Source organism: Eptesicus fuscus, chromosome 7 (genome assembly GCF_027574615.1).
Source record: "Eptesicus fuscus isolate TK198812 chromosome 7, DD_ASM_mEF_20220401, whole genome shotgun sequence".
Taxonomy (NCBI): domain Eukaryota; kingdom Metazoa; phylum Chordata; class Mammalia; order Chiroptera; family Vespertilionidae; genus Eptesicus; species Eptesicus fuscus.
Window position 1 is genome coordinate 57,210,172 of NC_072479.1, and position 23,143 is coordinate 57,233,314.

Consider the following 23,143-nt stretch of genomic DNA (forward strand, 5'->3'; position numbering starts at 1 on the left):
GAGGTGAGGTCAGGCTGATAGGAGATATGGACACACATGCAAAGCCGCACATTTGTACAAATCAGGGAATGGCAGCCCAGTGCAGCAATGCTGAGAAGTGATCAGAATGGAGGAGCTAAGCAAGGAAGACTTCCTGGAGGAGGAGGAGAGTTTAATCAAATAATCAGAAAGATAGACACATAGATTCCTGGAGAGAGAATTTACATTACACCATTGCAGTAGGTTTGAGTGCAGGTTTTGTGAGCTTGTTTTGGTGAGGGGTGGGAGGGCTCAGATTTCTTGATGTCAGTAGTGGGGTTGATTGAGTTTCCAAGTCCCTCAGATTTGGCTGGGAGAATTCAACCCATTAGTCAGCTTTTTTATTTGTCTAGTGTTACGAGTATGCACCCAATTGTTCCCCCAACAGCCCTCAGGGCAACAGGGATGGGGCCTAGTGAGGACAGGGCCTCTGGTCCCAAGCTGCTGCCTCCATTGACCTCATTGTGCTTTCCATGTATTAAGGAGGTCCTCTTCTGTGTGTGCCAGGATGCAATAAACCTTGGGAAGGACAAGATCCCAGGAGTCTGGTGGGCTTTCTGCTCAAATGCCTCTCTTTGATGTTTCTGGGTCATCTCTGTGGGTTTTTAGAACAGTGAGTGTGCTGGGAGTTATGGGGGTTCTATTGCAGCTTGGCCACTAGCCAGTCACCTGCTATGCTCAGACCAAATCAGTGGTTCTTAACCTGATGGGTCATGGCCCCTTTGAGATTTGATGGAAGCTATGGACCTTTTCCCTTAGAAAGTATACAGAATTATGTCTGCATGTTCAGAGGTTCACAGCCCCCGCCCCTGCCCCCAATCCAAAGCCCATTAATGGACTCCCTGGGTCATGAACTCCAGAACCAGATATCACTAAAGTCCTTCCTAGCACTGATGCTCTGCCTTTTACAAAAGGCCAAATTCCCAGTGACTCAGTAAGAAGGGCTGGGTGTAGTAGAGTAGATGGGATCCACTTCTTGAAATAGGCTTTAGTGGAATCCATGAGCCATCCATGGAATTGCCTCTTCCAGGGCCCTAATGCAAACACGCTTCTGACCCCTGAACTGTGAGGCCTGAGTGCTGTGCCCAGCCCTGGATGCACAGTGAAGGACCCAGAGGTTACGTGGATGTGGTCTTGGGGGACAGAGATAAAGTGTCCTGTGCTGGGATATGGAGGATGGCAGCGGGGCAGCTCTCCTGGTTGCAGCTTATCTCCATCAGAAATGGGGAGATTCTTTATCATCTGGGGCTTAAGATCCTGAGAAGTGTACAGTGGTGACCATGTTCTTGACTTAGGGGTCATCTGGCTGAGTGATGTTCATGCTCACACAGTCCCTGTACATGGATTGTAATTTGCATCTTTTATTGCCTGGACATTTTCTACTCCTTTGAGATTCTGCTCAGGTACCCCCTCCTCCTCCTGGAAGCCTTCCTGGACCCCCAGGCTGAGCTGAGTGTCTGTTGGCTAGGACCTTGCAGTGCCCGATGTTCATCTCCACTATGATATCTCCACATGTGATTGAGATGATCTGTCTGTGTGATTGATTCCATCACCATCAGACCTGGGGTCTGTAAGGACAAGGATTGGCCTTATTCATTGCTGGACTTAGCAATTAGAAGACACTCAAGGGAGCTTCACCCAACAGAGACACCCAGAAGATAGTATTCTTAGGGTCTTTCTATCCAGCACAATGTGTTTAAAAATATTTTGTGAGGTAAAACCCATGCATCTATGACCATTTTGACAAGGGTGCCAAGACCATTAAGTGGAGGAAAGAACAGTCTCTTCAACAAATGGTGCTGAGACAACTGGATACTCTTATGCAAAGGAATGAAGTGGGACTCCTACTTCTGACAATATACAAAAATTAACTCAAATAGGACCAACCACTTAAATATAAGAGCAAAAACCATAATACACTTAGAAAAAAAAACCATAGAGATAAATTTCATGACCTTGAATTTGGTAAAGGATTCTTAGATATAACATCAAAAGCACAAGCAACAAAAGAGAAAAATAGATAAATTGGACTTCATCAAAATTAAAAACTTCTGCACATTAAAGGACATTATTACAAAAGGGAAAAAACAACCTGCAGAATGAGAAAATATTTGCAAAGCATGTCTCTTCAAAGGGTGTAGCATCCAAAATACATAAAGAACTTACCACTCGACAACAAAAAGACAAACAACCCAATTAAAAAATGAGCAAGGGTCTTTAATGAACCTTTCTTCAAAGAAAACATACAAATGGTCAACAAGCACATGAAGAAATGCTCAATATGATTAGTCATCAAGGAAATGTAAATCCAAACCACAATGCGGTACCATTTCATACCCAGTACAATGGCCGTAATAAAAAATAATGGAAAATAAAAAGTGTTGGTGAGGACATGGAGAAATTGGAACATTTATACATTGCTGCTGGGAATGTACAATGGTTCAGCCACTGTGGAAAACACTTGGGAAGTTCCTCAAAAAATTAGACAATTCCACTCCTAAGTATACATATCCAAAAGAATTGAAAACAAGTGCTTAAACAAATACATGTGCATGCATGCTCATAGAAGCACTGCTCACAATAGCTAAAGGTGGAAGCAGCCTGCTATAGTCTGAGTGTTTATGTCTCACCAAAAGTCACATGTTGAAATCCTAACCCCCAAAGATGTTGGTATTAGGAGGTGGGCCTTTGGGAGGTACATAGGTTATGAGAATAGTCCTCATGAATGGGATTAGTGTTCTGATAAAAAGGACCCTGCAGAGCTCCCTAGCCCTTGCCACCATGTGAGGACATAGCAAGACACCACCAGCTATGAACTAGGAAGAGGGCCTGCTCCAGAGTGCAACTGTGTTGGCACCTTGACCTTGGACTTCCCAACTTACAGAACTGTGGGAAATAAATTTCTGTTGTTTATAAGCCACCAGTCTATTATATGTGTTATAGGAGCCTGAAAGGAATATGACACAGCTCCAATGTCCATCAACAAATGAATGGATAAAAAAATTGTGGCATATTCATACAATGGAATATTATCTCTATATATAAAAGCCTAAGTGACCATTACTACAGAACGACCAGAACAACTGGTCGCTATGATGCGCACTGACCACCAGGAGGCAGATGCTCAATGCAGGAGCTGCCCCCAGCCCGCAGGGCCCGATTGCCAATGGGGCCTGCCAGCCAACCTCCTGGTCCCTCCCCGCAGCCAGCAGGCCCTGATCTCCCAATTGGGGCCGGGCCCCTGGGCTGGGATGGGAAAATGGGGGTGGGTGGCAGCAGAAGTGGGTGGCGAGAGAAGGAGGAGGCGGGGAGGCGGGGAACCTGATTGGCCCTGATCGCTGGCCAGGCCTAGGGACCCCACCCATGCATGAATTTCATGCAATGGGCCTCTAGTTTAGTCATAAAAAGGACTAACACACTGATGCATGAGTGTGGATAAACCTTGAAAACATTATGTTAAGTGAATGAAGTCAGACACAAAAGGTCACATATTGTATGAGTCCATTCATCTGAAATGTCCAGCATAAATAAATCCAGAGAGATTTGGTGGTGGCAGGGATCTGGATAGGAGGAATGGGAACTGACTGCAAATGCATACTGGATTTCCTTCTAGAATGAAAATATTTGGAACCTGCCGAAACCGGTTTGGCTCAGTGGATAGAGCGTCGGCCTGCGGACTCAAGGGTCCCAGGTTCGATTCCGGTCGGGGGCATGTACCTTGGTTGCAGGCGCATCCCCAGTGGGGGGTGTGCAGGAGGCAGCTGATCGATGTTTCTCTCTCATCGATGTTTCTAACTCTCTATCCCTCTCTCTTCCTCTCTGTAAAAAATCAATAAAATATATTAAAAAAAAGAAAATATTTGGAACTAGGTAGAGGTTGTGATTGCACTACATTGTGAATATATTAATGCTACTGAAGTGTTTGCTTTAAAATGATTACTTTTAGCCTGGCCAGCATGGCTCAGTGGTTGAGCATCAACCTATGAACCAGGAGGTCATGATTTGATTCTTGGTCAGGGCCCATGCTTGCGGGTTGCAGGCTCCATCCCCAGTGGGGGACATGCAGGAGGCAGCCGATCAGTTATTCTCTCTCATTATTGATATTTCTATCTCTCTCTCTCCCTCTCCCTTCCTCTCTGAAATCAATAAAAATATATTTTAAAAAATGAAATAAAATGTTACTTTTATATGAATCTCACCTAAATAAAAATAATATTGGGGAGAGGGCAGGTAGCAGAGAAAAGGCCAGAGAAACTTTGCTCCCAGCTTTTCCTACCAAATAGCAACCTGGAGTAAATATAGGGAGGACAGTTGGGGCCAGTAGGAGGATGATCTTACCCTCCATTTGATTGATCAAAGGGAAGCCTGGGGAATTTGAGGACCTCTCACTTCCTTTATCCCCAGTATGAGAGCACAGAGAAGTTGCTCAGTAATTGATGAATAAAATACCAATTGCAAAAGAAGATGGCAGTCATGAAATGTGTGCCCTGTCTCCTGGAACCTCAGCCCCGCTTTCTTGCTCCTCCTCCCTGTGCCTTTCCCTCTGCCTCTGACCCTCTCATTTTCTGATCTTTACAAATGTTCTCCCCAGGGTCCAAACTTGGTGTAGCTCAAGGCTTTAACGTATTCATCCATGTGCATTGGTAGAGAAAGTTTCATGGATATGGATCCTCTGTGACCTTGAGAAGTCAGTTTGTCCATCCTTCGGCCCTTTGGAAGGATGTTCTTACAGACCCAACTAGTCAGAACCTTTCCTGCTCTTATGAACTCAGACATGTTAAATGAATGGATGAATTTGATTCCCTTACTTGGTCACCAGCTGTGTTTCACCACATCCCTTCCCGGCTATTATTGAAAATGAATATAGTGAAAATGAGACAATCGGCTCTTGCTTGTGTGCCACTAGTGGAGAAGAATGGAAACATGGAGGTCTGCAAGCAATAGCTAATTCAAGATGGGGCCCATTGTCAGGTCCGATGGTCATCAGAAACCCGTGTACACATGAATAGATATGTGCTCATTGGCTCACCGGTTCATGTCTAAGGAAGATATCGAAAATATTTAACAATTGATATTCTGCTCATGTCCATGTTCAGGTCTACCCAATATAGATGTGTACCCACACACGTCCTCCAACATGTTGGGGCATATCTGTCAGCTGGGAGAAGTCAGAGTGGACCTGCAGGAGGAGGGTCAGATGGGCAAACAGGGGAGGACTGCCCAAGAGGCTACTGCCTGAATTCCAGAGGGAGAGAGGATCGGGCGCAGCCTGGACCATGGCAGTAGTGATACAGAGGAGCTGGGGCAAAAGAGGTCAGGTGACTTCCCGAGGGCGGGGAGCACCTGGGAGGATGGCCATGAGCACGCATCTCATGGCAGGCCCATGTGGGATAGGCAGTGTGAACTCAGTTTTCCACACTGTGGTGCAGGTGTAGGAAGGACAGCGGGAAACTGGAACTGGAGCTTGTGGGAGGCTAGAGTTGGGCATGTGCACCTGGAATAGGACAGGCACCTGCACTGGGCATTTGTACGTGAGGAAGCCAGGATGGTGTAGAGACGAAGAGTACACATTGCAGGCAGGCTGCCTGGGTTGAACCCTAGCTCAGCTACTCACTAACTGTGCGACCTTGGGTAAGTTACCTAACTTCCTGTGCCTCAGTATCTTCAATCTGTAAAATGGGGATAATAACAGTACCTGCCTCATAGGGCTGTTGTGAGAATTAAATGCGCTAATATAGGTGAAGTGCTCAGAGCAGTGCCTGGCGGAGCTCACACTGTGTGTTAGTTACTACTACTATTATCATCATCATCATTATTATTATTATTTACAAGCTGCCTGCCATCCTCCTTGGGGAGTAGGTGGAATAGGTATTAGTATCCCCCTTTTTAGAGATGTGGAAACAGAGGTTTAGGAAGTTGCGAGACCTTCCCTCGGTCACACGGCAGGCCCAGTACTTAGGTGTTCAGAGCCCTAAGGGTATACACTTCGCCGGAGGTTTGGAGTGAGGATGGAGGAAGGAGATGGCCAGCAAAGCTCAAAGGAGGTGCTTCCAGCCTCAGAGATGAGTGAGGGGCCGGCTGCCTTGGAGGATCACCTCTGGCAGCCACACTGCAGGATGGGAGCAGAGCTGAGTGCCTGGCAGGACGGCGCTCCTCTGTCCTTTATATCCCAGCTCCTCTGGGGTGAGCTCACATTTGTCCTTGCCGGCTGCCAACCTGCTGAACAGCTGTCCTGCCCCTAGATGAGTGGCTCTGATTGTGGCCACGTCCCCCAGGGACTGTGCTCTCTCCAGCTATTTTGGGGCTGAGCACCCTGCCTGCCTGCAACTCCAGGAGGATGCAGGGGCACGAGGAGGGGGCTTGAGGGTGTTCACATACAGCATGCTCCTTTCCTGGGTCTGTGTGCTGAGGAGGGCTGGCAGGGCCTGAGCTGATGTCATCCAAATTGCCCAGCTCATTCTCTCTAATTTTTGAGACAATTATTTCCTTACTACCTGCCTCTCTCTCGACACCTCCAGCCTCTCCCCACCCACCCTGCTCCTACCCACACAGCAGTTAGATTCTGCTTCCTCGAACACGGGTGGCTCAGACTCTGCCTGGCTCACAAGCCCTCAGTGGCCCCCTACCACTTGCCGCATCCCATGTACTGCTTGTGACCTAGGGTCCCTCTCCCCGTGTCACCCTTCAATCTTATGATGGCTTTAGCCCAGAGGGTCCTTTTCCTCAATACCCTTCCTCCTGCCAGCCTGGGCCGTTTTCACATTTCCTCTCCTCCTGTCCACCCATGCCTTCTCCCTGTAAAGGACTCGAATTCAAACCCTTTCCTTTGGGCAGTCCTTGTGGACTTAGTGTCCTCAGGTCTTGCCTCTCTTCTGTGCATTCCCTTTTTTTCTCACTCAGCAATTACCGTCTTGGATTGGACTAAATGACTAAATGTTCATGCCCAGCACTTTTCAAGACCTTCTCTGGAGGCTTCTCAGACCCCTGAAGACTGAGGGGGTGCAAGTGGGTCCCTACTGGGGCCAAGGGATTACAACAAATGTGGCAAAGTGATCATCACCATAGAGGTAGAAATAAAATTACAAAGTTACAAATTGTGCGAACCAAATAAAACATTTTGCCTATGAAACCAAAAGACATACAAAACATAATTTATTTAATACGCAATTTTTAAATTTTCCCTTGAATGTTCGAACTAGGTGTTCCTGGTAGCTCAGACACACTCCCATCCACTGTTTCACAGATGAGTTAAACTGCAGCTCAGCGATTTCCATGCCTGGCCAAGCATCGCTCAGAATTTCATTCCCACCTAGCATTTGGGAGCTCCCCGGAAAAGCATGAAGGGAAATGAAACTAAAATACAGTAGATACCATTGTCCACCAGCCCAAGAGGTCTCCCAAAGCAAGGGGCTCTGTCTCCTTCTGCCCCTGAGGCTCCCCAAATCTCAGTTAAGGCCTGGGAAGGGCCTTGGAAACCTCAGTGAACTGTGGCCCTGCCCCGGGTTTCCTTCTGTCCCTCCCCTTTCCCTCCAGCAAAAAACACAAGCAGCCCAGGAGCCCCACCTGGGCCCACCCTTCCTGTGGGTGGCCTAGAACTCTCCTCCTTCCTGTTCTATCATCATCCTCATCAACAACATTGGGTGTTTCACACCTAATAGCCAGGATCTGATTAATTCATGATAAGGTGTTAATGACTTGTTAATAGCTTGATGAGATGCTTTTCCCAGGAACACAGTATTTGGAGGGATGCAGAAACCAAGTGCTTTGAGGGCAGGGTACTTTGCATTGCCCCCCTCAGCACTTGGTAAGTGCTAGTAAATATTTGACAAGTGGATCAAGCCAAGAGACTTGGCTCAACAGAGGTTTACCAAAGGGAGAACATAAGAGATGGAAGAAGGGAGGGAGGGAGGGAGGGAGGAAGGGAAGGAGGGAGGGAGGGAAGGAGGGAGGGAGGTATATACTAGATGGTCTCTGATCTGGAGAACCTCTACTTTCTTTACAAAGAAAAACTGAAATGACATGTGACACAGCCTTCAGAGCAACTTCATGGCAGCTGCGACAGAGTCATTGTCTTTCCAGCACATATCAAGACCATGCTGAGGGCTGAGGGAGAGGAGGAGAGTGAAGACCTGGGCTATGCTGACCCAGGAAGACCCCTGGGAAGAGGGCAGGTGGGGGAGCAATAGAACGAGATGTGGCAAAAGAGAGGGGGGAGGATGAATAGAAGATGAAGAGGAGCGATGAGGAGGGATGGAGAGAGAAGTCAGGAAATAGAAATTCTGATGGTTTCACTAAGAGCTATGAAGACAAAATGGTAGGGGAAAGGGATTCCAGGTCAACCCCTAAGCAAAGTGGGAGAGAACCCCACTTCAGCCTTGCTCCAAATTATCCTCCCTCATGTGGCCACTGCCAGCCAAGAGTCACAGGGCCCAGCAGGAATCTCTGGGCAAGGGCAATCTCCAGGGGAAGAAAAGGGACCGCAGCAGCAATGCAGTCACGTGGGAGATCCAGGACCCACCCCAGAGCTGGGGACACAGGATAGAGGGGCAGCAGGCAGAATCTAGGACAGGGATCACAGGGACCACAGGACCATTTGGAGCAGGATGGCACCATGCTCTCTGGGTCACCTTCTTTGGGAGGCCCGCACTGGGGGGCCCAACCCCCGCCAGCCTGCATTCCTGGCTCCCATGGGTCTGGGAGATGCAGCAGTTCAGTCTCACTTTGACAGTAGTTTCTTCTATTTGAACTCTAAACACAGGCTCCTGTCCTACACATCGAAGGGAAGACAAATGATCAAATGGGACCTGCACCCCTCCTCCAGGAGTCTTCCCTTGAAACCTCCAGGCTCTGAGCAAGCCTTTCTTTGTCCTCCCATTTCTCCTCCTAGTTGACTTCCTAAATTTCTCGGCCACCTTCCCCAACTCCATCCTCCTTTCCTCTTCCTCTTTCTATCTAGTGCTTGAAGGACTAGACATCAATTGTCTCTTGCCTATTGCGGGAGTTTGAGAGAAGTAAAGTGTGGACTCCCTTTCTCTGGAGAACTTGCAGAAGCACATGGCCCCCCTGTGTCCATGGCTGACTCTGGCCTGGGCTGCTCATGTCCCATGCAGGGGAGAGGGTCACTCCACCCCAATAGCCCAGCAGAGAGAGCTGCTGTCTCTGTGGGTTAGGAGAAGAGGCCATGGGTGGGTTGTGCCTCCAGGAGGTGTGGGGGAGCGGTGCATGCCTGAATGACCTGCCCCTGCCCCTTTCTGGGAAAGAGGAGGACACTGCTATGGCTGGAGTCCCCACATACTCTATCTACCCTGTGGCCTGCTCTGTCCAGAGCAACCCATCTCCTCCCATCCTCCTGAGCCCCCGAGAGGAAGCCCACAACCCAGAGATGAATCAGGATAGGGATGAAGGACCAGCGACATCCCCTGGAGAGGCTGGGCCTGCGGCAAATTGCCCTATGACAACAGGTTAATTAGATAAGACCCAAATTACATGAGCAAGGCTTGCAAGCCCAGCACTTTGAAGGTTTCATGTTGTCTCAGAGGTGGGGAGGGCTTGGTCTCTAGCTCAGCATAGAGAAAATGACTTCTTGCTCCCAGGCACGCCAAACCCACGAATTAAGCTCTTGACTGCCCATCCACAAGCCCCAGTGCCAAGCACATATAAGGAAGGGCACCTGTCGGTCCTCGCAGCAACCTGTGGAACCCGTGTGGGATTTTGCCTTCCTCCCTCCTGAGTCTGTGTTCCGCCTCCACCAGCAGCATGAGCCGCCAGTTCACCTGCAAGTCGGGAGCTGCCGCCAAGGGGGGCTTCAGCGGCTGCTCTGCTGTGCTCTCAGGGGGCAGCTCGCCCTCCTTCCGGGCAGGGGGCAAAGGGCTCAGCGGGGCCTTTGGGAGCCGGAGCCTCTACAGCCTGGGGGGCTCCCGGGGCATCTCCTACAACGTGGCCAGTGGCAGCGGGAAGAGTGGAGGTTATGGATTTGGCCGGGGCCGGGCCAGTGGTTTTGCTGGCAGCATGTTTGGCAGTGTGGCCTTGGGACCTGTGTGCCCAACTGTGTGCCCGCCTGGAGGCATCCACCAGGTCACTGTCAATGAGAGCCTCCTGGCCCCCCTCAATGTGGAGCTGGACCCGGAGATCCAGAAAGTGCGCGCCCAGGAGCGGGAGCAGATCAAGGCGCTGAACAACAAGTTCGCCTCCTTCATCGACAAGGTGGGTCTGCTAGGACCTGGGGAACCTGTAGGCAGTGTCTCTTCTTGGAATGCGAGCTTTTGTTACAGCATGAGAAATTGAGGTTAAGGATGGAGAGGCACTTACTGTGGACAAGACAGGTAATTTCTAACATCAGTGTGACTTGTGTAAGGTTCCTTCTGTAGTCTTTCCCTAGAAAAGACAGAGGCAGGTCAATCTCTACTGGCAGGGTCTTATCAGGGCTAGTGGCAGGAGAGCCTAAGGGAATAATCCTGCTTCTTACTCTCAAGGGCTAGATTGGTACCATTGCTAAGCCTGGGTCTACGCAGATTGTGTGCAGAAAATGACCCACGGAGAAGGAATCTGCCCAGAGTAACCAGGGAAGCTGGCCTCCCATCCATAGCCAGCTGATCTTGTGCACTAGTCGTTTGACTGATGGCTCAGGAGCATCAGGGCTGGTCATTCCCGGTGGCTCTGCTCAGGACATATGTTTCAGTCGGCTGAGGCCTTTCTCAAGACAGAATAGTGCACTGGGGAAGTCAGACCTGGCTTCCACCCTGGCCCATCACTTACCAGCTGTGTGCTTGGGAAAAGTTGTTTATCCTGTCGGTGCCTCTGTTTTCTCGTCTCTACAATGGAGATAATACTTACCTTTTGGGGTCATTGTCAGGTTTATAAAAGAAAATGCATGGGAAGATCTTGGCACAATGCCTGACACATACTAAATACTCCCAGTGGTTGCTATTGTTACTATCATTTTAATCTCCAGAGAGTTAGGGGAAGGAGAGCATCAAAGGGCTGGAAGAGACCTCAAGGGATCATCCAGTCCAGACAGGCCCCTGACTTTCAGTAGATAAGAAATTATTGCTCCCATTTTATGAGTCAGCAAAAGCATGGAGATGAAGGCCATGCCCAAGGTCATCTGAGGGAGAGAAGGTGAGTTTGGACACTCAGCCTCCTGCTTCCAAACCAAGTACTTGTGACTGGAGGGCTATGTTAGCTACATCACAGTGACACACCAAGGACAGGTCAGCCCAGGACAAAGCCAATGGTTGAGATGGTCACCAGCCACCAGAGCCTAGCTGCACCCTCACACCTCCAACTCCTTGCAACTCTCATCTCCTGCTCAAGTGAGGATTCCCTGCTGCCCCTGCTCACCTAAGGGGCCAACACCGCTTCTGTGGCTTCTTACTTCTCTAAGTCATTTGGAAGATCAAGGTGTTCTGAGGTATGGGGTTGGGGGATAGGAGTGAACTGAACGTTGGCTGGGCTGGTCAAACACCATTAAAGGACGAAGTCTGAAGAAATGAAAAGAAAGACAAACACAAAGACAGTCACTTCTTTGAACAAAGGTGGTCTGACTGGGGTGAGAAGAAAACAGGCTCAAAGGCCTGGGCAGTTCCCAAACCATTTTAGTCTCCAGAAGAATACAATCAGAGAAAGTAGTACATCCTATCAGAGATCCAGGGGTGACCAATGTGTGGTCCAGATATGTATTGTAGTGTCCTAGGTGTAGGGCTTACTCTGTGGTTAATGCTCGGCCTTATGGATATACATGAAAAAGTCAGGACTGGTTAGACCAAACCAAATGCTGGCTGACCTGCTGGAGGCAAGCTGTTTGGTGGCTAACCGTCCCAACACTGAGTCCCAGATAGTTTCTCAAGGTCCTGTGTTTCTGACTTTAGGGATTCAACCTCATTTAAAGAGTAGTGCTCCTCCCCACCATCCCCAAACCAAATAAGAGAGGCATATGCAGGTCCACCCCCTCTGGTTAGGGTCCTGGCCCAGTGTGGCCATGGTGGCAGCAGGAGCCCCCTCTGTCCATTGGGAAAATGGTTCTGAGGAGCAGGACAAGGGGAGGAGGAAGCAGCCGTGAGCCCAGTAGAGCTGGGGCCTCTCAGGAGTTTAGAATAACGGAAGCTCTTGGGCCACTGAGCCTTGCTGAGCTTGATGCGTTATAAAATGAACAGCAGACCAATCTTCAGAGAGGTCATCCTTCCCGAAGATGGACCCAGCCTGACTCTGTCCTGGCACCTTCAGGCACATCCCTGCCCTGTGCTGATTTGGCCACGGTGGCTTCTGAGTGACTAGATGCATGAGTTACAGGACCCATGTCTGGGTTTAGTCCTGGGCTCCACCACTTATTAACCGTCAGATCTTGGAAAGAGGCTACTAGTAAACTTCTCTATGCCTCAGTTTCCTCTCCATTAAATACGGTTAAGGACTCGACCATCTCATGCAGCTGATGTGAGGGCTAGAGAGCTTTGCCCAGTGCCCTGTGAGCGACAGGTGTGACTGTTTCTGTGGGGGCTCAACAGTTTCTGGGCTTTGGGTTCCAGGTGCGGTTCCTGGAGCAGCAGAACCAGGTGCTGGAGACCAAGTGGGAGCTGCTGCAGCAGCTGGACCTGAACAACTGCAAGAACAACCTGGAGCCCATCCTGGAAGGCTACATCAGTAACCTGCGGAAGCAGCTGGAGACGCTGTCGGGGGACAGGGTGAGGCTGGACTCGGAGCTGAGGAACGTGCGGGACGTGGTGGAGGACTACAAGAAGAGGTGAGCGAGAGGGCGCCCCCTGCAGCTCGACAGCTGCCCTGTCCCTCTGAACGCATCCTGCCCTTGGGGCCCTGGCAGCTACCCCAGCTTAAAGTTTTTGGAGGTGGGGGGCAGTGTCATTGGCACATGAAGCAGAATCACCCTCCAGAACAAAACTCCGGAACTTGCTCTCTGCCCCTCCAGCCTCTGGCCTGACACTTGGGACAAATGTCCAGCTTAGTTAGTTGGACATTGGTCAGAGGATTAACTCTGGCTCTAGGGTGAGGGAAACCTTGGGTAACCACTATGTTTCCCCAAGCTTCTGTGTCCTCATTGTTAAAAGGGGCTTAAGCCCATCGACCTCCAAGAACTGCTATGAGGACTAACTCCAGAAACACTCCCATTCATTTGTAAGGCTTTATTCAAATGTCGAGGGAGAAGATTGCTTCTTGCTTTCTCTGAGATTTCCCACAGGACACTCACTCTACGTGCTCTTTCTTAATTTTTGAAGCTGAATCTTTAACAATTTCCTTCTTCCAAACTTGGTTACCAGGTCCCCTCCCTCAGGAAGCCTTCCTTGCCTGGCTGGCCCCACTGGCCCAGTACTCCACAGCCCCTCAGCACCTGTGCCCTCTGACAGACACACTACCCCTCATTCAGGGTCTTCCCTGGGAAAATGAGGTTCCTTAGTGAGACGTATTAACCAACCAAGCCCTGGCATTTCCGCAGGTATGAGGAAGAAATCAACAGGCGGACAGCTGCAGAGAACGAGTTTGTGCTGCTCAAGAAGGTGAGGGGGCCGAAACCGGTTTGGCTCAGTGGATAGAGCGTCGGCCTGCGGACTCAAGGGTCCCAGGTTCGATTCTGGTCAAGGGCATGTACCTTGGTTGTGGGCACATCCCCAGTGGGGGGTGTGCAAGAGGCAGCTGATCGATGTTTCTCTCTCATCGATGTTTCTAACTCTCTATCCCTCTCTCTTCCTCTCTGTAAAAAAATCAATAAGATATATTAAAAAAAAAAAGAAGGTGAGGGGGAGGCAGGCCCTGAGTCCAGGCTGCCTGGAACCCAGAGACGCTGAGCCTGCAGTGTGCTCTGCTCTCAGAGAAAGTGAGCTGATTCAGAAACAGTGAGGTGAAGGCAGGGAACCGCGATGAAAAACTACTCAGAAAAGAGAATACAAAGGCAGGAGAGGATGATGGCCTTCCTGATGTTTCCCATGGGTGGGTCTGTCCATAGTGAAGAGCAGCCAAAGGTGACACACAGGTTCCCCTGCAGCCTCAGGGTCTGCTCATACATCACAGAGATGACAGACAACAGCCTGGCTGGGGCCTCCTTCCTTTAGGGGTGCCCATCCTTGCTGATGGGGCAGAGTTTCAGGATGTTCCTTCCTCTCCTTTTCCATGGGCCCCTCAAGGAGAAGAAGGGGCCACTCACCTGTGCAGGGCACCAAGGCTGGGGCAGTTGTTGCCTCCTCGGGTGCACTGGCAGTGACCAGGGGATGGCTGGGGCATCTTTCAGGACGTGGACGCAGCTTATGCCAATAAGGTGGAGCTGCAGGCCAAGGTGGACTCCATGGACCAGGAGATCAAGTTCTTCAAGTGTCTCTTTGAAGCCGTGAGTCTGTCTCTCCACTCTACCCCTCTGAGGGCAGGCAGTGGGTAAAACTCTATTCTGGGGGCTGGGAGAGGCATGGAGGCCCTCGCTCTGAAGGTGAGGGAGAGGCAGTCATTCATCTCCCACTTCAGCCCTGAGAGGCTCCTCAATCTCCACCTTCTGGGTGGGAAGGAAATGGACCCAGCCCTGGCTCCATGGTGGCAGGAATCTGGGGCCCAGAGGGAACTCACCAAGCCCAGGGAGCAACAGCCTTGGTTGGGAACCAAATGTTTGACATCACCAGGATTTGCTCACCTTCCTTGGGGAAGGTTTTGGCCTTTGACAGTCAAGTCCTGAGACTATCCTTGTTTCCCTGCAGGAGATCGCTCAGATCCAGTCGCACATCAGTGACATGTCTGTCATCCTGTCCATGGACAACAACCGGGACCTGAACCTGGACAGCATCATAGACGAGGTTCGGGCCCAGTACGAGGAGATTGCCCACAAGAGCAAGGCTGAGGCCGAGGCCCTGTACCAGACCAAGGTGAGCTGGGCCTGAGAGGGCAACCCCAGCAAGCATGAGGGCTGGGTCTGATCGTTCCCAGAACAGAGGCAGTGTCCAGTCAAGTGTTCAGTGTGCCCTGCCCCGTGACATCACCAACCCGAGACATCAGTTGCTCCCACACCATGTTTACCATGCTCATCCTTGGCTCTGTGCTCTGGGGTCCCCAGTTCCAGGAACTGCAGCTGGCAGCCGGCCGGCATGGGGACGACCTGAAAAACACCAAGAATGAAATCTCGGACCTCACCCGGCTCATCCAGAGAATCCGCTCAGAGATTGAGAATGTGAAGAAACAGGTAAGGGGTCAGGTTGCCTGTGACTTGGGGTGGGTGGGCACAATTGGAGGGGAGATGGGTTGTCTGAGGATGGCAACCTCCTAAAATCTCCACCCATGAGAGGAAAGGGGCCAGATGAGGTCGCTGCCTCAAACATTTAGAGCAAACATCCCTGGGGTATCTCAGTACCTACTCAGCCAAGGACCTCTGTTTTGGAACCCCCTCCCCCAGGAAGCATTCTCTCATCCCCCAGGCTGAGTGTGGTGCCAAGCACCCTGTCCCCCTGTCCTAATCAATGTGCTGTCTTGGCACCAGTGCTTTTCCTGAACTTGTCACACTTCTATAATTGCACCTGTCCATCTCTTCTTCCACTGGACTGAAGGAGGCAGGGAGCTGGCTGCTTTGTTCCCTATTGTTTTTCCAGCATCTAGTACAGTGCCTGGCATATAGGCCACAGCCTCTGCTTTAGTAGGTGGCAAGACAAGATGCAGGTATATAATAATAACAATAGTTTCTATAATCACATCATATTAAATCCTCACAAAGACTTGGATGAGGAAACTGAGGCTCAGAGAGGTTAAGCGGGTTACATAGCTGGTAATCGGCAGAGCTGTGATCTGAACCAAGGTCTCCTGACTCCTAGTCCAGGGCTCTTCCCACTCTCCGACAAGCTTTAACATTTGGTAGCTCTGTGACATTGGACAAGTCACTTGTCCTCACTGTATAGGGTGTTATAAGGACTAGATAAACTTAGGTTATAAAAGGCGGATAAAGGGCTGAGTGTTGTGCCAGGCAGATGGTAAGCACTTGGGAAATAGGAGTTGGTCCTTCCCTGTCCCCTCACTGTGATCCCACGCACCTGGTCAGGCACTGTCATTATAGCTGTAACACCATGTTCCAGGGATCGCTCTTCCAGACTTAAAACAACTCAAGAGCAGAAAGCCAATGTGACTCTCACTCATTTTATGTCCTTGGCCAAGGTCTTTGCATTCACTGAAGTGGTGGTGAAGTAGCCATCATCTCAGGAGGGCAGGAGACACTCTATTTGTTATCACCACCAACGTCTAAACACAGGGGAGTGGAGATAGAGCTAAGGAAGGACTGGCTGATGCCAGGAGGTGCCCAGCCTAGAAGAGGAGCAGGAGGTGTGAAGGCTGGAGGTGGGCATCTCTGCTCAGAATCTCAAAGAATGAGTGGTATTTGGATGTAAGTGCTTCCAATGACCCCTTTCAGTTTTCTAACATCTCCAATTCCCTATTTAGGCTTCCAACCTGGAGACGGCCATCGCCGATGCCGAGCAGCGGGGGGACAATGCCCTGAAGGACGCCCGGGCCAAGCTGGATGAGCTGGAGGCTGCCCTGCACCAGGGCAAGGAGGAGCTGGCCCGGATGCTGCGCGAGTACCAGGAGCTCATGAGCCTGAAGCTGGCCCTGGACATGGAGATCGCCACCTACCGCAAGCTGCTGGAGAGCGAGGAGTGCCGGTGAGGGGGGAGTGCTTGGCAGGAAAGGGTTTGGGGAGGACCTCAGGAGAAAGCCTAACACATCATAACCCAGAAAAGATCAGTTCTTGGGGAGAGAAGGGGCGGTGATGACGGAGTAGTTATAATAGTAATAGTTGTTAAAAATCCCTACATGGGCGTGAGTACTTACTTCATACCAGGCACTGTGCTATGTGGATGAACTCATCCAACCCTCACAACCTCCCTGGTATACCCCGCCTGCTCCCTAACAAAAAAACTCACTACTATGTTAGGTCTTCTTGTTTCATGCTCCTTACCTGTCCAGGTACAAGATGAGCTTGTGGAAGATGTTCCATTCTGGCTTCCCCGGTGTTCTTGGGAGATGGAAAGGCTCAGTGCCTAGGCCTGGCCCTTGAGAAGTGTGCATACCACCCCCACATGTGCACCTCACATGAACTACTTTTTGACTTGGGTTGCTGCCTGGTTACCACAAATATTCAGGGGCAGCTCCCCAACTTCTAGGACTCTGCTTATGCCAAAGAAGACCTGGAATTTCCATAGGTGCCCATAGGGCTTAGAAACCCACATCAGGCCAGTGGAGGCACCAGCTCTGAGGTTAATAGATCGTGGGTTGTATGGTTGCGTGCTCTCATTTTATTTCTCTCCCTAACAGGATGTCAGGAGAATATCCCTCCCCTGTCAGCATCTGTAAGTACTTGTATGTTTGGACCTAAAATTGCAGAATCTGCAGACCGGAAAGGGGCTTAGTCACACCTGTGTGTTGATGAGCAATCTAAGACCCAGAGAGGGAAAACCTTTGCCTGAGATCACAGAGCCAGATAGCAGAGGCATGGCCAGAAACTAGGCCTCCTGACTCCCAGCCCAAGGCTCCTTCCTCCTTTTCACTCCATCTACTGTCCCCAAGGGCTGGCAGCTAGGAACAGGGAGACATGCCAACAAAGGACATGTTGCAAGAAAATGAATATGGGTGTAGGTGAGGCTTGGGGAGCCACGTCTGCAAGTTGTGATCAGATCTGGGCTAGGGACTTAGAGGGGCTGGAATTAGTGAACGGGGACCTTGGAGGTCCAGCTGGCAGTGCTAGATCTCTGGGTTTCTCAGTGGGGCTGAGATTGTTAAACCAGAGCTTCTGAAAGATTGCATCTGTGGGACAGTTAGCAGAGAGGAGAGGTTGGAGGATGGGAAATTTAGCAAAAAAGGTTAATAGAAAGGGCAGAGGGTAGTGTTCACAGTGACACGTGGTCACATTGGTGCCTGGACCAAAAATATGGACTTCTGAGAGTTAAGAAGCAGCCAGAGTGGGTATAAGCTGGGCAAGCCAAGGGCAGGATGTGGGCGAAGCTGTCTTGGGGATATCCCGCCCCCAGGGCAGGGTCAGCTGTGATCAGAGCCCCCACCCAACCCACTGCTCCAAGAGGAGCCCCCAGCTCTGGCTGAGGGGTACTGACTGGCTTTTCCCCTGCAGCCATCATCAGCAGCACCAGTGGCAGCAGTGGCTACGGCTTCCGGCCCAGCTCCGTCAGTGGCGGCTACGTGGCCAGCAGCGGCAGCTGTATTTCTGGAGTGTGCAGCGTCCGTGGCGGGGATGCCCGGAGCCGGGGCAGTGCCAGTGACTACAAGGATACCCTGGGAAAGGGCTCCAGCCTGAGTGCCCCCTCCAAGAAAGCCGGTCGGTAGAGAGGGCTGCCGATGCCCTCCTGCCACCCCTGTGTCCCCAGCAGGGGCTCTGGCTCCCACATGTGCTCTGCCCAGCCCACTGTCAGCCCCGCCCCCACCCTGCTGGCCCTGCTCTTGTACCCCAGGCTCTGGCCTTGGCCACCTCACTTCTCCCAACCTGTGTCTTCCGGAGCCTGGACAGGTGTGGACGACTAACCCTGTGAAATTCCTCCCTGCACACGCCCAGCATCCTTGGCTGTGGTCCCCCAGCCATGCTGTCAGCTCAGCCCCTGGCTCCAGGCTCTGGCTCAGCCTCCAACTACTCTGCCTGGGCCCTGGGTCTCAGATCAAGGTCCCTCTTACTCTGGGGCCTTTATCCCGGACCCTGACTACGCTAGGAGCTGGCTCTCTGTCCAAGAAAAGGAGGACTAAAGGACAAACAACAGAGAGGCCTAGTCCCCACCTAACCCGCTCAGACTCGCAACTCATTCTGAATGAAACCAAGCACAGTGCAGCGTCTCTCTTCACGCTCTGCGCCCGGCAGCAGAGAAGAGGAGGCCCGTTCACTTCTTTCTTCTCACAGGCCCTCCCACCGCATCCTCAATAAACAGCACAATCTGATGGTGGTCTCTCTGAGGATCGCTGTGTACATGGACTCCCTTAGGATGCTCACACGAGCAGGCCCCACACACTCCACAGACACAGAGGGACACACAGAACACATATCCCACTAGGTTAATTTCCCTGTAGAGCAGAGACAGAAGCACCTCCCAGAACAGACATGGCAGGAGGGCTGCGAGCACCACTGGGCTGCCGGGAGAGGAGCGCGGCACAGAGTTTGGAAGGAGGAGGAGGGTTTGTTGGAGAAGAAGAAGTCACATGGGAAGGGTGTGTGCCACCTGGTTTGTGCCCAATGGCAGAATTGGTCCTGCTCCCAATAGGGACCTGGCCTCTTTCTGAGAACTGAGTCTTCCCTAGAGGGAGGACGGGGGGTTGGCAGACAGGAATCTGCATCTGTTCAACCCTTTCCTCTCTGCTCAGAGGCCTGGCCTCCTGGTGGGTAGAGTGGGGTTGGGGGCCCACACTCTGCTGGAAAGTTAAGACAGGAAACAAGATTTTAGAACCTGAGGTTCAACTGAGGTGGAGTAGTTGGGGGTCCGGCAGGCTGTGAATTTCAGTGACTGTAGTTGGCGCCTCCCCAAACACCTGTTCACCCTGAAATCACTGTGGTGGTGGCCAGTCCTGCCCTGTGGTGAGGAGGAAGGTGAGGAGGACTGGTGGGCAGATTCCCCAGTGGCCAGCACGAGCCCACAGACTTCAGCCGGGAGATCCTTGGGGCCCTAGAGGCTTCTGAAGATGGAGGTGGAGAGATTGGAGGAAGGGCTGGGTGGGCTGGGTTGGCGGATAGCACTTCACAGTGGTGGCTGGGGCTTACGGCAAGGTCACTGAGCCGGGCTCCAACCCTCCACCACCCAGAAGGTGACCTTCAGTCAGAGTCTCCTGGCTGCCCTCAACCTGGAAGTAAACATCACTATTCTGCAGGTGTGGATGGAAGAAAGAGGGTGGATCAAGACCCAGTAACAAGTTTGCTTTCCTGGGGACAAGGAGAGGCCTGGTGCTTGCGCGCATGTGTGCGTGTTTGTGTGTGTGTGTGTGTGTGTGTGTGTGTGTGCGTGTGTGTGTGTTTTCAGAACCGGTGGAGACACTGCCATATCCTCAGCAAAGGATCCACACACACCTGTTGCCTCTGTTCCCTCGCTCCCTTTGCAGCAGTAAGGACTGAGGTGGGATAGCAGAAAGAACTTTGCAGTCAGAGGCTTAGAAGAAATGCTGGATTCACAGGTGTGGGGATGAAGGCTGCTGCTCTGGAGGCTGCTGGTTCATCTCCAGATCCAGGGAGGGAGTGGAGAACTCTCCCGTATCTCTTTGTCCCTGGGGCTTACTGAGGTCTCCTAGGTGGGTAGGGTTTTCCTGTCCCAAGTCTGTACTCAAGCAGCAGATGGAGGTATTGGAGACAGTAGGACTGCCTGCTATCAGTTTGACAGGTCCCAGAATGACAGGGCTAGGCTGGGTGTGGGTGACAGACCAGGCAGGGCTTGGTGGATGATTTTGGGAAAACAGAGGGCCCTAGGGAAAGGGGTGAATGACAATGACTAGCAGGAAGGGTGGCCACTACGTTAGATGCAGCTACGTGGTCACTTGATTGTTATTACCAAGAGCAGTGGCTCTATACACAGGCTGAAAAGTAAGCTGGGAACAATTTTCTCATGTCTGAGCCCCTACCCTAAACCAATTAAGGCAGGCCACTGGGGCGGGATCCAAGCATTCCCTGGTGTCTTGAAAGTTAGCGAGGGGATTCTGGCTATTGCCATTTCACAGATAAAACACTGAGACTCAGATCCCCTGCCTCCCTACAACCACCCTGGGATGGAGAAGATCCCAAAGGCACCCTGTTCATTGCCTGTCCTTTAGGGGGCTGGATGGAGAGTGGGTGCCAGGTCTGGCTCCAGCTTGTGAGTCAAGACAGGAGTCTGTCCTTGGCGGTGCCACCCTGCCTGCATCTCCCGCTGGGTGGGCTCCAGGAGGAACTCGACTGCAGGGTAAACGTGGAAGGGGGCCCAGGGCTGCTGTGACTCCTCACTCAGCACTGATACCCTGATGTGGGACTCTCTGTGCTGCACAGCAGGATCTGCTCTATCTATTTCACCACTGGAGGAGCTGAGACCCAGGCAGGGCCAGGGGTCTCTTCTAAGGTCACCTGGATTGTCAGGGGCAGAACCAGGCTCAGTCCCCAAAGCTCTGTGGCACTGCTCTCCAGCATGGGCGAGGAGGTCATATCCCTGAGGTGAGCAGGTTGGGTAGTCTCAGGAGCAGAGGGGATGCTGAACACAATTTTATCTTGATCAATGGCACTCAGTGGGGTGGGAGGGGAGTGCAGGTGGGGCCTGAGGCAGTGGTGGAGGGGAGGCAGGGCAGCTGTCTGGGAAGCCAGAGGGTGAATGATGCACAGCTAGTTGGCTCATTCCCACTCAATCCTTGCTCCATGAAGCCCAGGAGGAGCAGGCTGTCTGGAGGCATGCAAGGCAGAGGAAAGGGAGTTTAAGTTCACACTACAGTGGGGATGATGCCCATGGCCTTTCTTCCCCTCAGGGTGTGGAGGCCTGCAGCAGGAGGGTAGATTGGAGGCCCAGAGGAAGAGCTGTGTAGGGGACCAGCTTCTCAGGAGCATCACCAGGGCTGCCCTGGGGAGAGTTACAGCTGGGCCAGTCCTGGTCTCTCCCAGACAGTGCAGGTCTTTGGGGCCCTTGAGTTGTGCACAACCTAGTCTCCTCTGCTGCTCAGCTGCTTCCTTCTTCCCCTAGGACCACATGCAGAGGCTGTGCCTCATGGCCAGTTCCCACACACCTATGCTGAAGCCAAGCCTCAGAAAGGGTCCCGGATAGAGCCCAGCCCAGGGCTCTGACTCCAAACCCAATGGCTCCTGCATGTCACTGCTTGCCATAACAATGCCTGCTGGATCCCCACACCCAGCTACCATGAGGACCAAAAGGGCAAAGCCTGCTCGCAAGTATCCGAAGCATGAAGTGCTGCCATAATCAGGGAGCTCCCCATGCTGCTGTGCCAGGAAAGTGGCCTATTGGCCTGGGGCTGAGCTTCCCATGGTCGTGTAGGAGGGGATAGACTGCAGACTGAGGCCCAAGACACATCCATGCTCCTGTCCATGGTAACAAGCTGCTCCTGGACTGGCTGCATCATCGTGAGGGGCACACGCATGAGAACATGGCCCAGAGGCAGGAGGCCCAGGCCAGGTCCTAGAAGACTAGAGTCTCTGCTGGGCTTCCTCTGCCTCCTGAAATCCAGGCTGAAAAGATACCAGGCAGCGGGAAGATTAATAAAATCAATAAAATCTAGGCAGGAAAATTCACCAAAATGAGATCTCCCTTGGCCTGAGTGGGTTTCTATGGATTTGGGATTGGGGTGTATTCCTGGGATGCTAACTGTAGGTACCGAGTCCCTGTAGCCATGGTTGGGTGAAAGTAAGAGATGAGAAGCGAGAAAGCTGAGGATGAAGGTGAAGTGGGGCACCTTGCACTGAAGGACTGGTTGGTGTAAACTAAGCTCAGGATGGAATGGGCTGCTTTAAGCGATAGGGTGCTCATCGTTGCTGGAGGTGTTCAGACTCAACAGCTTTTGATGGGATTTACAGGGGACTCAAGAGTTGCAAGGATGGTTTGATTAGACCAACGCTTCTCAAATTATAATTTGCATATCCCGCTTCTGGGGATCTCATTATAATGTACCTTATGCTTCAGTAGGTCCACATTGGCATCCCAGGGTCCACTCAAGGGGGCTAGGCCTCTTGGCCTTGACTAAGGCTCAACTCCTTTTTTTCCATCTGTGAAGCCTCATCTCCATTACCCTCTCCCAGCTCCAGGCCCAGGTACCATGCAGGGCCTGAAGGGAAGGAATGGAAACTGGTGTTTATGGGGCACCTTCTGTGGACCAGAGTCTCCCTGCGTTGGGCACGTCACCCATGCCACCTCCCCTGAGCCACCTCTCCGAGGAGGATGTTGTTATTCCTAAGACAGAAACATACTAAACCCAGGACCAAAGAGCCAGTGCATGGAGCCAGGATTCCGTGAGGTCTTTTCTCCAAAGCCCACACTCTTTCCATATTGCCACCCTGCTTCTGGGTCTGGGAACCACCTGTCTCTGCCCACCCAGCTGCTGTGCCTTTCCTCCCTGCCCTGACATCCTGTGGGCTCTCTGCCCATTGTCTGTTGAAACTTCCATCCATCATATTCCATCATCTGAAGCCTGAAGTCTCTGATTCCTGGGCGCT

General features: G+C 51.7%; 1 protein-coding gene across 1 annotated transcript; it reads left to right on the plus strand.

The window, feature by feature from the left end:
* The first annotated feature begins 9,774 nt into the window (after positions 1 to 9,774).
* LOC129147030 (keratin, type II cytoskeletal 71) lies at positions 9,775 to 18,321 on the plus strand. Its single transcript, XM_054718449.1, has 9 exons — positions 9,775 to 10,221; positions 12,540 to 12,754; positions 13,463 to 13,523; positions 14,252 to 14,347; positions 14,706 to 14,870; positions 15,059 to 15,184; positions 16,426 to 16,646; positions 17,299 to 17,333; positions 18,110 to 18,321. The coding sequence occupies exons 1-9, from the start codon at positions 9,775 to 9,777 to the stop codon at positions 18,319 to 18,321; spliced, it is 1,578 nt and encodes a 525-aa protein (XP_054574424.1).
* Positions 18,322 to 23,143: the final 4,822 nt, after the last annotated feature.

Excerpts from the sequence above, each read along its gene's own strand:
- LOC129147030 (XM_054718449.1), top strand. The coding sequence starts at position 9,775 with ATGAGCCGCCAGTTCACCTGCAAGTCGGGAGCTGCCGCCAAGGGGGGC. Across the intron at positions 12,755-13,462 it reads GTGGAGGACTACAAGAAGAG|GTATGAGGAAGAAATCAACA; the intron begins GTGAGCGAGAGG and ends GCATTTCCGCAG. Across the intron at positions 14,348-14,705 it reads TCAAGTGTCTCTTTGAAGCC|GAGATCGCTCAGATCCAGTC; the intron begins GTGAGTCTGTCT and ends GTTTCCCTGCAG.